The 17,379-nt window shown below is 43.2% G+C and overlaps 1 protein-coding gene across 1 annotated transcript in view; it reads left to right on the top strand.

Annotated features, from left to right (window-relative positions):
• The first annotated feature begins 6,967 nt into the window (after positions 1 to 6,967).
• The window catches only part of BTBD1 (BTB domain containing 1), a 35,644-nt gene continuing 25,232 nt past the window's right edge, over positions 6,968 to 17,379 (top strand). The window contains exon 1 of the mRNA XM_038419023.2: positions 6,968 to 7,430. Within this exon, the coding sequence (XP_038274951.2) occupies positions 7,060 to 7,430 (371 nt within the window). The 5' untranslated portion in view covers positions 6,968 to 7,059. The remainder of the gene's footprint in view (positions 7,431 to 17,379) is intronic.

Raw genomic sequence — 17,379 nt, 5'->3', positions numbered from 1 at the left:
AACAATGATAAAAGTCCATTTCATTGTTAAACTGAATATCAATGAACCATGGATTTGAAGCAAACATTAGAACATATTTATGGTAAGTAAACTTTAAAATTGTAAACATGAGTATTCTCACTGAAAACCAGAGTCTCAGAACTACACTCATCCAAGATGGGAAGGGAACAGATACATACCACATGACCTACATATCTAACCACAATTAACTTTTTGTACTGACACTGTGCTTGGTGTTCTTCAAAACACAAAGATAAAATCAGTCCCTGCCCCTAAGAGCTCTGAATCTCAGGCCCTGATTCTGTGTTTGTCTCTTGACAAGCAGAAGTCTTAGAATCCCACTGATTAATCTAAGCTCCATGCAGCTGCAGGGGGTTGCCTGCATGGACTCTGGTGGAAGAGCAGTGCCTAAGAGAAGAGAGGACACACAAAGAGTTCTAAAGGAAGGGATAACTTTATCATCTTTTAAAATTATTGTTATTGTAAACTTACAATTTGTGGGAATTGTGTAATGTAGGAGTTGTGACGATGGCAACATGAGTGTCTTCCTTTGCCAATTACAACAATCACATCCATCAGATACATGGATGTTTATCAGCATCAAATGGAATATGAAAAGGAAAGGACTCCATCAAATGGTTCCAGATACCGACCTCCTTTGCAATTATACTGACCTCTTTTGTAAAGTGCTTTCAGCTCTACTGATGAACAGCACAATATTAAAGCTAGGTTTATTATTATTATTCCTAACCAGGGAGCACAATAAGCTACAAATACATTACTTGATATGAAGCATTCTCTCTGTTTTGGTAGTGGGGGAAGGATGCTGACTGCTTATCGGAACAATCTGTAATAATTTAAAAAATATGTGCCCGTTCCAAAACTCGCATCAGAACAGCAAACATTGACTGAGTACTTGCACACAAAATTGAACCCTTGTGGGGAAAGCGAGGAGCTGACAAGATCCGTAAGAGAGGATAATGAAATAATTCCAGGAACAAATGGCTGAAAACAATACCATCTTTCAGCAGAAACCTTCTGAGATCTCAATTACAGAGCTGGCCTTGACCTGCCAGTAAAGTGGAACAAGGCCACATGGCAGACATCTTTGTGCTTCTGGTAGATCCCCAAGAATCGTGCGTATCTCAGGAATCTGTGAGGCATGAGAGCTGAATCCTCTGCTTCTTCTGTATCATGTGCAAATAGACCTCCTTCTTCACCCCAACCCTGACAGGATTCAAAGGAAATCCCATCATGGGAAAGTCCTACTGTGACACTCTGTATCTCAGGGGAACACCCTGCACCCCCATGTTCATCCTAATAATATGATTGTGTGGTATCCAATGCAAAGTTTGTCATGTCGGGTGTCTTCGGAAAGCTCATGATGCACTGAGTATTATTGTTATAGTAATGGGTTTCAGAGTAGCAGCCGTGTTAGTCTGTATTCGCAAAAAGAAAAGGAGTACTTGTGGCACCTTAGAGACTAACAAATTTATTAGAGCATAAGCTTTCGTGAGCTACAGCTCACTTCATCGGATGCATTTGGTGGAAAAAAAAAAAGGAGAGTAATCTCTCCTCTGTTTTTTCCACCAAATGCATCCGATGAAGTGAGCTGTAGCTCACGAAAGCTTATGCTCTAATAAATTTCTTAGTCTCTAAGGTGCCACAAGTACTCCTTTTCTTTTTGTTATAGTAATGTTATAGGTTGCAATTTCATAGGTTATGAGGCTGAAAATGTGTCCTCATGGCTTAAAACAAGCCCAGGCAAAACTCTCCAGGAACAGAGGGGCAGTTCACACCTCATCAGGGCATGTATGGGACAAACCCAGCCAAGCCTCAGAGGAACAAAGGACACTGGCCTAGGCAGCAACAAAGGATCTTTTGGATTCTCCAGTGAGTCACCCCCCTTTCCTTGGTCAGTTTGGGAATATGATGAGGTAATGCTCACTTGACCCTGAAGGGGGTGAGCAAAGCCAAGAAGGAAGAAATAACATGATAAAAGGGAGAGACGTTTGCCATGCTCTTCCTCTCTCTTCCACCTACATCTACAGATTCCACCACCAAGCGACTGAAGCACTGAGATCAAAGGGGAGAGCCTGGCTGAAGGGCAACCAGCCAGTCTGTGGTGAGAAGCATCTAAGTTTGTAAGGGCACTGAAAGCGTTAAGATCAGCTTACAATGCATTTTTCTTTTATTTCATTTGACCAAATATGACTTGTTGTGCTTTGACTTATACTCACTTAAAATCTATCTTTTGTAGTTAATAAATTTGTTTATTTATTCTGCCTGAAGCAGTGCATTTGGTTTGATGCGTGTCAGAGACTCCCCTTGGGATAACAAGCCTGGTACATATCAATTTCTTTATTAAATTCATGAACTCAAATAAGCTTGCAGCGTCCAGCAGGCATAACTGGACACTGCAAGACGGAGGTTCCTAGGGTTGTGTCTGGGACCAGAGATATTGTCTAGTGTAATTCGGTTGCACAATCCAAGCAGTGGCTGGCCAAAAGTGCTCACTCGGGCTGGAAGCAGCTTACATGCTAGAGGCTGTGAGTGAACAGCCCAGGAGTGGGGGTTCTCACAGCAGAGCAGGGTAAGGCTGGCTCCCAAAGTCGAGGATTGGAGTGACCTAGTCGATCACCAGTCTAGATAACAGCAGGGGAATGTCACGCCTACTCCCAACAGTTTCTTAAACAAGAAAAAAGAAAAGGAGTACTTGTGGCACCTTAGAGACTAACAAATTTATTAGAGCATAAGCTTTCGTGAGCTACAGCTCTCTTCATGGTCAGCCTGTGCTGGCTTAAGCTATTGTGCAAACTTCAGAAGCTTGTATCTCAAATGCTCTGCCACACTTTGACCTTCTGTAGTGCTTGCTACTGATCAGAAAAACCTTCTCATCCATATGAACTTTGTAGTCTTTTATCTGTAGGTGAGCCATTCCATATACATAATGAAATCAAATGAAAAGTTGCTCTTGGTCAATTAATACTGTATGTTTCATACAAACACTTTCTTCTTTATTAATTTATGTTGCACTTCCTATATAGAAACTGAACTAAGAAAGCAAAGAACAGAAAAGGGTTTAGTAACATTTACTTGTACCCCTTTTGGAAAATGTGTTGCGTGTTATTTCTGATTTGTGCAGGATAAGTACAATCCCATGACATCACCTTTAAAAATGGCTGTGATCCACATGCTGATACTGCCAAAGAAAACTGGCCAACATTTTTGAACCAGGGAGCTGGCACAAAGATTACATGGTAAAACAAATGTCTGATCCTCTGTGTTCACATACAGGAAAGCCAAGTTTGACAAAGACAGCTGTGATAACAGTTTTCTTTCTTAGCCCGGTGGATTGCTGCTGCATATACCTATGTTTTCTCTCCCTTTCTATGTCTCTTTTCCCTTTGTTGTCTCCTGTGTATTTTTGTGATTTTTTTTACATTATTTTCATTCTCATTCCTTTCTCCCCTCTTTTTCTCTATCAATTTTCTTTCCTTCTGCGCTTGTCTCAAAGTTATTTTCCCTTCTGTCTCCCCTGCACATCCTTCTCTCTCTCTCTCTGCAGTTACCCACCTTGTCTATGCTTCTCTATCTTCCAGCCCCATTTTTCTCTCCTTTCCCTCTGTCTCTCCTTTACCCTAGTTCACTGTCTTATCTTTGCTTTCTCTTCTCCTCCCCCCCCCCCATCTCCTTTCTCCTCTCTTCCTGGTGCTTAACTGGCAATTTGCATACATTTTACCAGAAAGAATTATTTTAATAAGCAGGAGGTCTGGAGGCCACTAGGGCCCCCAGCTGATAGACAGTTTTGCAGGGGCTCTGGTGAATTTTAGGATATTTTCTTTTTAGAAGGGAAGAGGGAAAAATAAAAATGCCCATAACCCCTTTCCCCCAGTGATGCCCAGATCGCCTGTTGATTTGAAAAAGCATCCATGGAAAATAAAGTTTGGTCTCCTATATAGCTTCATTGCTCTCATTTGCAGCTTCTTTCTTTCTTTCTCTTCATGGTTTGTACCATCTCTCCATGGCAACTGAATCCTTTTCCCCCTTTAAATCTGACTCTTGACTCCCACAAATGAATTGTCAAATAAGGGCACAGCATTGGTGCCTTCAGTTCCACTAGAATCATTCTGGTGGGATGGAGTGGGATAGTGGGGATCCTCACCCTCTTGATCTTTGGGGGCATACTCCTATTAAAAGTTGCCTTACAGCCCTACCACTACTCTAAGTATAGCTGGGGACCTATGTGCATCCATGTCCATCCAGCTGCACCACAGATCAGGAGAAGCATAGAGGTGATGATTTCTCTAGCTGTATTATCTTAAGTGAGTAGAGTGAATGCATTTTGAACATAGATCCCCTGTCCAGTGCTACTTCTGGCCAGTGACTGCTATGCTGTTTCTCCTTGTTGTATCCTTTCCTGCTTTTGCTTATGACATTGAAATTGCCTCTGCCTTTTCTAGGGTCTTCGGTTCACTGAAATAGTCCATTCTTGCTCTGTCTTAGTTTTGTCCTAATTATAAACCTGCACACAGGACGGTGACATAATATTTTCCTCTGATAGGCACGTGCTTCCACAAAGCCTGCCAAGTCATGAGAGATGATAAATGGTATGAAGTGCCACAAGTAATTTAAGATAGCTGTTGTACTACAGCAAAACTCCAGCAGATGGCAAAAGGATCCAGTTTATTTCACACCTGATACTTCTCTGCCAGACTATTGTGCTAAGGATCTTGAATTAATATAGTTTCTTCCGAACAATTTCTTCCATAGTCTTACTGATATACATCTTTCTAGTTGGGCATATTGTAAAGGACATTTTATCTGACTGAATTTATGTGTTTCAGAGTAGCAGCCGTGTTAGTCTGTATTCGCAAAAAGAAAAGGAGTACTTGTGGCACCTTAGAGACTAACAAATTTATCTGAGCATAAGCTTTCGTGAGCTACAGCTCACTTCATCGGATGCATTAATTTATGTGGGGAATGGTAGGTAGGCAGAATATAATTACCCCTCGCCTTCCTGTCCATTACAGCTGTATTGTGGTGTGCAGCTGCACTAGAATACGGGGAGCACATGACATGAGAAATTGATACTGAGAGTGTGCCATTTTTTGTCTCCCAATCAAAACGTGCATTCCCTTTTTCATAGGCATAGGAATAGTAAATTAAAAAGGAGATGGTCTTTGTTTCAGAATTTGCTGCACTTCATCTTTCCACATCGCTGATCCAGGGGTTTCAAATCCTGTTGGATGGTAGCTTCAGTGCCAAAATTTGCAACCTTCAGCTGTATTCACTGAATTTTAATTTCAGAAGTGCATAATCATCTCTATTTCATTATTTCAAAACTGCACATATGCAATATATTTTAAGTAAAATAGTTATTAAACTTAAAGTTTTATGTTGTTCATCACAGGTACATTAAAATATTAATTTGGTAAACATTGATATATATTTCAACTGCAGAATTTCAATAAACTGCAAAAATATTTATCTTAAAATTATTAAACTGTAAATTTGAATTGCTCAGTCCCATGTGTATTATGTTATACTTTCTATAGCTATCACAACTCTGTACACTTTGTACAGTTGTACTTTTCCCTCTTATTATTTAAGGTGATATTTTGAGTATTTCCTTCCAGAAGACAGGACACATGTGCCCAATTGCAGGAGTCATACACTAACTAAGGCCATTTATAACTGATCGTTTCTGGAGCACCCTTAATGGCCTCCACTTAATATGTTTATATCAGTGATACAAGTTTATATCTTAGTCTCCTAATTCCAGAAATAATAGAAATAATACATGCAAACAAATAGGATGAGCACATTTAGTAGATTACAAGCTTTCTAATGATACCATACAAGGGGTATTTAGCATAAAGCATATTCCAGTTATGTCATATGCATAAGCATATTTCCATAAAGCATATGGAATGCAACATCACGGTCATTTTAATTTATTAGTTATTCAAAAAAATTAACTTAATTCATACATGAGTATAAAATATTTTTTTACTGAACATTGGCTAGAATTAATTTTTATGAATTTCACTTTCTAGGTGGCTATAACCTGTAATCACATTATGGCTCTACCAGATGTGTGTGAGGTATTTATTCGTATGGTGATATAACCCAAGCTGATCCTTATCTAGGTTTTTCCATGGTGTCTATATGTTACTGACCATGCTAGTTGTTTTTAATCTAGGAAGTCATTTTGTTTCCTTAACTGCTCTATTATATGGTGGATGGGTGGGTGTATACTCCTTTTTCCCTCTCTTGCCATCAGCCTCTCCAACATTAGGAGAGGTGTGTGTCAAATAATTTACTGAATCAAGTTTCTTTCAGCACCTCAGTGCATCATTTCAGATAGAGAAGGGCAACCTCATCTGGGCTTTACACTACACTGTGCCTTTCACACACAAAGAGGGAATGCTGACATCGGGGCTTAAATTCTTATAGAATATTTCCCAGAGCGCCCCCGCCCCCAGCATACTGCCAAAAAACCCCTCCAGGAAGGTTGAAAATATTCCCCAAGGCTCCGCTCCGAACAGCTCCGACTGCATTTAAGCCCTGGCTGGGATGCACCATGCAGTGAGTAACGCAGCCCCTCGGCCACCTGCGCCGGTGCGCCCTATCCCGGCCACCACTGCCCAGCGCTCATCCCATATACAGTAACTTTTACACCCTGTGCCCTTCTCTCTCCTGGGGTCTCTCGCCTCTGCCACCCCCTGGCAGCCTTCTCCCGCTGCTCAACACCCTCTCGCACCCTGTCCCTGACGTGGCCTGTCTGCCCCCTCCTTTCCCTCCAGCCACCTCTATTGCCCCTTTGGCCCCTGCACCCAGGCTGCCCCCTCGCAGCTCGTGAGGGCAAGGAAGGGCAGCGGCAGGGCAAGACCTTCAGCCGATCGCACCGGCCATGCGCAGATCGCTGGCGCGGCATGCGCAGTAGCGCCCGCTGCGCGGACGGAAGGCCGTTTGCGACCCTGCCGAGCGTTGGAGGCCGCGGCGGCGGCGGGGATGTGCGTGCCACGGGCGGAGTGAGCGGCGCGCGGGGCGGCGATGGCGATGGCGGCGGCGGCGGCGGCGGCGGCGGGGTCGGGCGGCCCCCCGGAGGCGGCCCCCGCGGCGCTGCAGCGGGAGCCCGTGTATAACTGGCAGGCCACCAAGGGCTCGCTGCAGGAGCGCTTCGCCTTCCTCTTCACCAACGAGCTGCTCAGCGACGTGCGCTTCGTGGTGGGCAAGGGCGGCCCGCGGCCGCCCGGCGGCGGGGGGCCCCCCGGGCCCGGCCAGCAGCGCATCCCCGCCCACCGCTTCCTGCTGGCCGCCGGCAGCGCCGTCTTCGACGCCATGTTCAACGGTGGCATGGCCACCACCTCGGCCGAGATCGAGCTGCCCGACGTAGAGCCCGCCGCCTTCCTGGCGCTGCTCAGGTCAGGTCAGGCCGGGGCTGGGTGGGGGAGACCCGGCGGCGGGTAAGGGCGCCCCTACTAGCCGGCGGGGGCTGAGGAGAAAGGCGGGGGTCGGCCCTAGTGCCGGGTTGGAGGGGGTTAGCCGCGGGCGTGGGCTGCCCTGAGCGCAGACAGCAGCTGGCGGGTTGATCAGCCTGTGTCCTTGCACTTGCCCCCGCCCCTCTCTGATCGCTGTGTGGGGCTGAGGAGCGACTGACGCTGCTCGTAAAGCAGCCGGCTGCAGAAGCCCTAATTATATCCCCTCATGGCTGCTGCTGGTGCCTGGCCCTCTTGTCCTCTCTCCATCCTGCACCTATGCCTGCTTGCTTCTGCATTGTCCTCCTCCCTCCCCCCGTTCTCTTGTCACTGATTCAGCATGCTTCATGTATTCGTGACCTGTTTGCACCTGGCACAAAACGGACAGAAACCAGGCGCAGCCACCATCAAACAAGGTCAAACTGTCAGTTCCCTGCACAAGAACTTTTGTGATTTTGGACTCTTCTTTAGTTTTTGACCTTCCTTAGGCTTTATTTGGAGTCGCCCATTGTGCAAATTATTCTTCCTGGAGAGGAAAATGCTTACTTCAGGAGAATTGAGTGCCCTTGCAAAGGGATTGCCTTTGAAGCCAGACAGTGGGAGATGTAGTTCAATAATAGATCTTTTCTCTGTGTGTTGCAATTACTTTTTTCCAAATAATGCATAAAGGAAGAATTGAGTCTGCTATACTGTGTTGTTGTTTATTATTCTGATTCATGGATTTTATTATTCTTGGGTCAAGTAAAAAATGCTTCTTGGTGTCAGATCATCGCTTTTGTTATTGCTATTCTTGTTTATTGAGTTATTATTGCCCACATGTTGCCTATTGTAACTGGCAATTGCAGAGATTTCAGGATGGGGAGGAATGATCATCTAATCTATTTCAAACTTACACAAAACTAGCCAATTTGAGGCCTAGATGGCAATTGTCAATGGCAGTTTATATGAGGAAAAAAGTTACATTGTACATCAAGATTATTACTGAGAATTGGTAATTTGAATAAATTGCAGATAACACTTACAATTCTGTTCAAACTCTTCCATTAGGCTAAAACTTTTATAAAATATAAAAACTGATTAAAATCCCAAATTTCATAGACGTGTAGGGCTGGAAGATAATTTCTTGAGGGTCCAAGTCCAGACCCCTGCACTGTGGCAGGACCTAGTACAACTAGACCATCCATGACAGGTATGTGTCCAACCTGTTTTTAAAAAACCTCCAATGATGGGAATTTCACACCTCCCTTGGAAGCTTATTCCAGAGTTTAACAATTCTTCATGTTGGAAAGTTTTTTCCCCTGATCTAACCTAAGCCTCCCTTGCTGCAAATAAATTCCATTACTTCTTGTCCTTCAGTGGATGTGGAGAAATCACTTACTGTTACTTTGTAACAGCCCTTAAGATATTTGGAGACTGTTTTCAGGTCCTCTCTCAATCTATTTGTAATGGAATACAGTGGAGCTGGTGTAGGTCCTCCTTCATAGTCAAGGTTTTGGAGAGAAAGTTACTGATTTAGGACCCTCCAAAGACTTCTCCAGTGGAGTAGTACAAGACTTCTAGAGTAGAGTGGGGACATCCTGCCTTTTGCACGAGGAACCAACAGGGACAAGCATTGAAGGGTGAAGAGAATGGGGCACCTGCCCATACTCTTAGCCAGGAGCTTCCTTCTGCCAGATGTGGACTTTTAAAAGCCCCATCTCCTGGGAGGAACAGCAGAGTGGAACAACAGCTGACCTTTGCTCTCCTCATTGGCTTGAGGATTTTAGTAGAACATCCCCCTTCCTGCTCCCCAAGTGACCTGGACTTATAGCTCCAAAGTTCAGTCATGAGTAAGGCTACGATTTTATCATGGAGGTCGCAGAAGTCACAGAATCAGGTGACTTCCAAAGACTTCCATGACTTCAGCCTGCAGGCGGCTGGGAGCTGCAGGACCCCACTGCCACCCAAGGTAGCAGGGCCCCTGAGCTCGAAGGTGACGGGAGTACCCTGTAGCTCCCAGCCACTGCAGGCAGCAGGGGTGGTTCCTGCAGCTCCTGGACGCTGGGGGACTCTAAGTGGCTGTGGGAGGGACCCTGAAGCTCCTGGCTGGGCCCCCAGCCTCTGGCGGCAGGGGACCCCGCAGCTCAAGGCTGTGGGGTAGGGGGACCCTGGAACTCTGAGCCCCAGTTGGTGGTTGGGGCCCCTGGAGCTCCCAGTCAGGCCCTGCAGCCTAGTGGTTCCCCATTTTGTGATGGATATTTTTAGTAAAAGTCAGGGACAGGTCACAGGCTTCTGTGAATTTTCCTTTTTTGCCCGTGACTGGTCTGTGTCTTTTACTAAAAATATCTGTTTCAAAATCTTAGCCTTAGTCATGAGGGAATGGCAAAATTGGGTAGGCACAGGTGTACAGGGAATAGGTAAAGGTGTACGTTGCAGACAAAATGTTATTTCTTGTGTTAAGAATGAAAAACAATGTATATGCAAGGTTGTTCGTTTTTTTTAAAGAGCAACAGCCATAGTTGGAGGTCAAATTTAAGTAGAAAAAGTTTAGGATTAAAGACTTAAGTTTCAATTCTTAAGTTAATTTCTTAACTTTAAAAATTTAAGAATGTGTTAAAAAAGAGACTACAGTTTGAACATTATGAAAATGGACGAAGGATAGGGGCCTTAGAATGCGATAGGTGCCATTGTGTATTTGTAGAGCTACTAGCACAGTGGGCTGATTGGGGTCCTGCAGTACTATAGTAAGAAAAACCTATATAATGATCCAAGGCCTTATTATATTCAGCGCTCTCTCTCTCTCTCTCTCTCTCTATTTATTTATTTATTTAATAAGCATTGGCAGACTAAGGGGTTGGTGATATTTTAAAGGTTACCATATCTTGGAAGCCATTTGGTGTTGAAATATACACCTACGCCATTAGAATGTGTCTGAATTCTAGATATGCCAACATAAGCACAAAATAAAAATTCAGTATGTTTTAAAAAAAAAAAAACCATCCCGCTGAAAACTTTAATACAAACAAATACTTGACATTTCTTTCTTCCTACTATACATTTTTTTTTTTTTGAAAACTGACTTCAGTATTATAACTGAGAATACAAAAGTTAAAATGACCCCATTTCCCAATGCATACTAGAAGAGAATGCAAGGATTGTATGTAATGTCACATTTCTTGGCAAATTTGCTAAAATTAGTGTTCTTTTACAAGCCTGTATTGTAATAAATATCCAAGAGGACAAAAAGGAGGCTGAAGTGGCAGGGATGATGCAGGTAGTGATCTCCTGCCTATGTAAAGCAAATGAGTTGCCAGGTGAAGAAGAGGTTGTTGTTGAGACCCTAAGTGAGAATTTCCTAACTATTTGATGTTGGGCACCTACCTACACTTCTGTGTCTCGGAAAGTCTCCCTGTTAAGCTATGCCAGTAGACCTATACTGGAAAACCTTAATGTAGATACAGTTACACCAGCAAAAAAAGGCCTTTTGCTGGAACAGCTTATACCAGATCCCCAAGTGAAATAAGCTATTACCAGCAAAAGGATTTTTTTTGATGGTATAACTGCATCTGCATTGAAGTTTTGCTACCATAGCTATGTTGACCAAAAAAAAACCCCAACCAAACCATCTCTAACTGACATACACTATGCCAGCAAAACTTTCCAAGTATATACCAAGCCTTTAGAAAATTCTCACGTCAAGACCCCAAATCAATCTGAACTCTGCTTCTTACCCCTATCACTGTAAGGTTGAAGTTAGTTAGTTTTTGTTGGGGAAATGTACAGGACTTAAATTACAAGTAGTATTTCAAACAAAGAACTTGGAAATTAATTCCCTCTTATCTACCTACAGAGACAGGAGTTTGTCTGTGTTTTGTAAGGCACTCTTCTTTACTGCTTTAGTTTGTGATGGCTATCAATTCCTGCAGAAGTACAGATTACTGAACTCTGAAATCAGATTAAAAACAAGAACTTGGTTCTCCCTTTTCCTAAAATGCTATTTGTTGTAGGTCTACATGTGCAACTGGACTCTACATCAGAATTTAAGAAAGTCTGCCTCTATCTTCTCTGCTTGCTTTTAATATGGGGGGGGTTATTAAATTACAAAACTTAAACATATTTGCATATAACAAATTTAAGCAGAGGAAATAAGCAGCATGAAGGTTAGTCCATTTCCCAGAAAACAGAGCTAAAAATAGACTGTTTCAAATGGAATGTGTAGAGATTAGTAAGAAGAATGCCCATCAGTAAGGCTAAGATTTTGTCATGGATATTTTTAGTAAAAGTCACGGCCAGGTCACAGCCTCTGTGACTTTTTCTTTTTTGCCTATGACCTGTCCATGACTTTTACTAAAAATATTTCTGACAAAATGGGGATCTGTGGGTCCCCACACCATCTGAAGCAGGGCAGCAGAGCAGGGGCTAGGAGCCGCCTGCAGCAGCAGAGGGCTGCGAAGTATCCCTGCAGCGTGTGGGCTGGGAGCTGCGGGATACCCTTGCAGCTCCAGGGGCCCACAGCCACCTGGAGCTTGGGGGTTCCCCAACCGCTGCCCATGGCTACCGGGAGCTCCCAGAGTTCCCTCGCTGCTGGGAGCTCTGGAGCCCCCACCCCCCCATAGCGGCCGAGAACTCGCAGTTGGGAGTTGTGTGGTACCCCATTGCCTGCAGTGGCTTGGAGCTCAGGGGGCCACCAGAGGCGGCAGAGGTACCCCGCAGCTCCCCGCCCCTGCAGGCAGCCAGGGACCCTGTAGCTCCCGACCACAGCACTGAGGTTGCTGGAAGTCACGGATTCCGTGACTTCCACGACCTCCGTGACTAAATCGTAGCCTTACCCATAAGTAATCGAACAGTGTAAACAATTGCTCATTAGTTCTTTTATGAAGTAATTAAGTATTTTCCTGTGCCTTTGTGAACGTTTATTTTTGTCTAAAGGAAAACTGCTTACTCTGGTTATTAGAGTTGTCGGTCTCTGACAGATGGTTCAAAAAGCCAAACCCTAAAAGTATTAAAGTATTTAGAAAATGACTTAGATGTTGGAAGGAAGGTATTGATATTCAAGCTTAATCTGAAGTATTTATATAATTTAAATAGAATTATTCCTTCAGTAATAACTTTTTTAAAATATGATTTTATTGTGCGTATACTTTTTGCAATCCAGATTATAACCAAATAGATAAAGAGGAGACTGAGAACATATCTCTGGGGGAAAAAACATTCTTGATTGAGCTCAAAGATTTAAGAAATAAAAAGACTGCGTTTTTGGGCTGGCCTACACTACTGCTTAAGTCAATGTAAGTTACATCGCTCAGGGGTGTGAAAAAGTTACAGCAACCTAAGCACTGTCCCCACCAATGCTGTGTCGGCTAGAGATGCTCTCCTGCCAACATAGCTTCCACCTCTTGCAGAGGTGGAGTACTTATGCCGAAGGGGAGAGCGATGGTGCAGCTGCGCCAATGTAGCACTGTAGTGTAGACTTGTCCTTTGTTTGTTAATTTACCATCCAATATTCCTCTTGCCTGTAGAGTTTTTTTAAACTAAGGCCAAAAGAGTTCTTGCAAAGCAACTACAGTGGTTGGGGGACCACTGGGATGATTTTGTGTGCATCCTGGTGAGTTTAGGTAGGGTTCTCTGCTTTTTTTTTTCTTGCATTCTAAGAAGATAAAATTCACCAGTGTCCACAGAACTGATTGCTGGGGGCCTAATAAACACCCTTGAAAAATTTTCTGGGAAAGGTTCTCCTTAAGGAAATGGTCTGGTCTGGGGGACTTAGTGAACTTAATTGCTTCTTTTATAAAAGAATTGCTTCTGAACATTTTCTCACATTCTTACCGATACACTGAGGGAGAGAAAATTGACATTGAAGTCTTACAGGAAGAGAAATGAGGTATAAATCGGGAAAGAGGGAATATGAGAATGCAGGACCTAGGGAAGAGAGGGAGAATGGGGAGAGAACTTTGCAAGGGAGAGGCTGAAAACTGGAGGCAGAGAAAAATACAAGTGTTGAGGAAATATAATTTTCTCTGAAAATTTTGTGTACTTAGAAAATGGACAGAAAAAGAAAGATTGTATAGACAGGTGAGATGCAGAAAAGGATATGCAGAGGGCAAATTCAGACCTGTAACAAACAGAAGGCTGCAACATACATACAAAGTTTCAGAACTATTGCCGTGTGTGTACACACGCAAGCAAGCAGGGGTATTCTTCAGAAGCAAGCCACTCAGACAGATTTCCCCATTCTGGAAAAGGAGGGATACTGTGGAAATGCTGCAGGATCATTGACCCAGATCTTCAAGTCAGATGTTGACCATCCCCTAGCAGTTTGGAGAAGACTCATTGTTTTGCAATTTTTAATAGCTCTTGTGTCTGCCTCTCTATTCTCTAACTCAGCATTTTTGAACATTAAGAATTTATTCAAAATGCTTTATTGCTTGTCTCAGGAAAATCCCAGAAAAGGCATTGTGATGGAAAAAAGAGACTTTCTAGGTATAAAGGGCTGTGTGCACACTAGAAACATTCAAATAAGAAATTATGCACCCAATTTTTCCTAATATAGATGAGACAAAGAAGCATAAATCATATATTGGCATGTTGACATTTCTGTCCTAGTGTGAATTAAATTTCCTCTCTCTAAAAGTATTTGGTTATATTGGATGCTTCATTGCTACAAGTTGCTGCATTCTTTTTTGGCCTCTGGTGGCTGATTCTTAGGAGTATATTCTCAGAGCATCCCAAGCCTACCAAGCTGATATGCAACTCTCACTCTTCTTTAAAAAAACAAAAACAAACGAGAAGTACTTGTGGCACCTTAGAGACTAACAAATTTATTTGGGCATAAGCTTTCATGAGCTAAAACCCACTTTATCGGATGCATGCAGTGAAAAATACAGTAGAGAGAAAATATATAGACAGAGAACATGAAAAAATGGGTGTTTCCGTACCAACTGTTGTGGATAAAGCTCTAAGCAATAAAGTTAAAAAAATATACACCCAAGCCAGCCATGACTTAATGAATGTGCTTATAGAAGCTGTACTAAATGAGTAAACCAAAATGTGTTTTCTGTTACAGTAATGCTCACTAACGCCAGTATATTTAAATCTGCTAGTTTAAAAACTTTTGTATAAGCTTGATATTCCAGTCATTTAAAAAAATCCACACCCTATGAGAGTTTTCAAAATGAGCTATTTTTTATTTTTAAATTGAAAAATCAGCTGCTTAATTTGTAGTTTAAAATATTCTTATCACTTTCCATTGTCTGCTGTTTCAATCCAGACGGTTCCTGCTCCAGCCTGTTGCTCTCTTGCTCACTGTCATACCCCAGCCTCTGCAGTGCCACTATCTGAGCACAGAGGGTGTCTGACTCAGCCTTCAGGCTGGATGTCTTTGTTTTTCTCAGTTTTTTATCTTTCTTTAACTCCATTTCTGCCTTTAACTGATCTTTCTCGTTATCTACCATCTCCTTACAAAGCTGCAGGAATGCTCCAGGACCAGTAAAGCGCTCAGGCTTCCAGAGACCATTATCATGCTCCTGTACAAAATCAGTCAAACTGTTTCCCAAAATCATTTTCAACTGTTCTTTGTTTCCCTTTCCTTCTGACATAAGCCCTCAACAAGGGTACCAGCCGAGGGCCCTGAGTCCCAGTAACGAAATATATCCATGACACGGGGAAATTCCAGGTTGCTACCTTGCCCCTGCTGTCTTCCCCTTTTGCACAGCACAGCAAACCGTTTGTTCCAATCATCCCCTTCCTCTCCACCATTCCTGACAACTAGCTTGCTAAATCTTTATCATAGATACAAAAGTATCTATCTACAGTGCTTGTGAAATAACTCTGAAGTTTTATTACACAGCCTATGTTACAGACTAATTCAAATCATGCTTTTGTTAGTACCTATTAAAAGCATATAAGCTGACATGAAAGGACTAGCTGTGATATGTGCTGTCCATTTTTTCATTAACTCTGTGGCTATAATATGGGGCCATCAATTCTTCAGTCTTTTTTTTAAGTTTATTAGTCAAATGATATTACTAGATAGCTGCCTACTGTTAGAGTCTGGATTTTGAGCAGTTGTTACATGTTGACCTAAAAGCAATAGGAAATGAGGTAACCTGTTGATCCCTTTAACACCTTTTACTCATGAAGAAATTATCAGATTGCAGATCTAGAGCATAGTAGCAGCTATGTTAGTTTCTTGAGTGCCAACACTTCTCAACTACTTTTTCATAAGCCCCAAAGACTTTCAGGTTTGTATACACAATATAGTAGGGGTAGGCAAACTTTTTCTGGCCCCCGCCCCCTATCCACCCCGATTGCCCCCCCAGCCCCTATTTACCACCCCACCCCCTGACAGGCCCCCCGGGAGTCCCATCCACCCCCCCATTCCCTGTCCCCAACCGCCCCAGAACCTCCGCCCCATCCAACCGCTCTCTGTCCCGACTGCCCCCCAAAACCCACTACCCAACACCCCCCACTGCCATGCGTGCGCACCGCCACCTTACCATGCCGCTCAGAGCGGCAGGAGCTCACAGCCCCGGTGCCCGCGCAGTGGTGTGGCTGCGGGGGAGGGGGCACTGCAGGGAAGGGGCCGGGGGTCTAGCCTCCCCAGCCAGGAGCTCAAGGGCCGGACAGGATGGTCCTGCGGGCCAGATGTGGCCCACCTCTGCAATATAGGAACCTATCCGCTTTTTTCTCACACTTTTTATATTAAAGTAAGCACCAGAAAAGCATTGTATATTTTTAAGTACATTGAAGAATATGTTGAGGGACAAAATGTTGGGTTTTAACCAAGGAGATTAGATTATTATGGTTGTGACAAAGCCTGGGGATTGTTACCTGCTTACGTTCCAGGTTTAGCACCTTGTTGTGCCTCATTGTTACAGGAGTCTCAGAATAGTGCCTGAGGTAAAATAATGGATATTTAACGAAACCAAAGTAACAAGAGGGAGAAAGGAGGCTTAGGGCTTGTCTACACTACAAGTTATGTCAGTATAATTTATGTTGCCCAAGGGTGTGAATAAGACAAGCCCATGAGTGATGTAAATTACACCAACCTAAGTGTCGGTGTGGACAGCGCTATGTTGGTGGTAGACATTGCTACCGCCTGTCAGGGAGGTGGTTTTATTATCGTGATGGTGCTCTCTCCTGTTGGCATAGAGCATCTTCACCAGACACACTACAGTGGCATGGCTGCGTCGGTGCAGCTGCACTGTTGTAACACTTGTAGTATAGACTAGCCTTCCTCTTGACTTAGGAATTCCTGCCTCTGTTAGTATGCGCTTATTTATTATGTTTAAACCAATATTGGTTTTTTTATTTATTTTATTTATTTATTTATTGTGTTTTTTAATAACTTGTAATAGAAATCTTTTTTGTGTATTTCTGTAACCAGTAGAGCATTTCTGATTAACTTTCCTGGAAATTAGAGATGCTGTAGTGAAAGACTTGAAAATACTTTCTTCAGGTCAAGAGTAGATTTTCAAAAACAAACAGTTCCCACCCCCAGTGATTGGTATCTTAGAATCAATACTCCTGTCTGGTCTCATCAACTAACCGCTTTCAGGAAAGCTGGCTTTGCTGCCTTTGGTGCATACCTTTTTGTCTCTTGATTCATTGTTACTATTAAAACTCCAACCTATCCTGCATTCTCAAAACAATGGAGGCAGATCAGAGTTTCAGTTTGTGGTAGACTCTGTCAGAAAAAGAGAGACTCAAGGTCATTAGCTGAAATATTAGTTCCCTGCAGAGGGAAAATGCTGACTTGGAATTAAGATGTTATCACAGTGGAAGTCCTTGATTTGTGTCCCCTCATGGCTAGATGGATAGTGTGCAATTTCTTTGAATTGAGAGCAGTGGTATAGGACTAGAGCAGGGGTCAGCAACCTTTCAGAAGTGGTGTGCCGAGTCTTCATTTATTCACTCT

The sequence above is a fragment of the Dermochelys coriacea genome, chromosome 10, assembly GCF_009764565.3.
Source record: "Dermochelys coriacea isolate rDerCor1 chromosome 10, rDerCor1.pri.v4, whole genome shotgun sequence".
In the NCBI taxonomy this organism is placed as follows: Eukaryota; Metazoa; Chordata; order Testudines; family Dermochelyidae; genus Dermochelys; species Dermochelys coriacea.
This window is presented reverse-complemented; position numbering and strand designations above follow the sequence as displayed.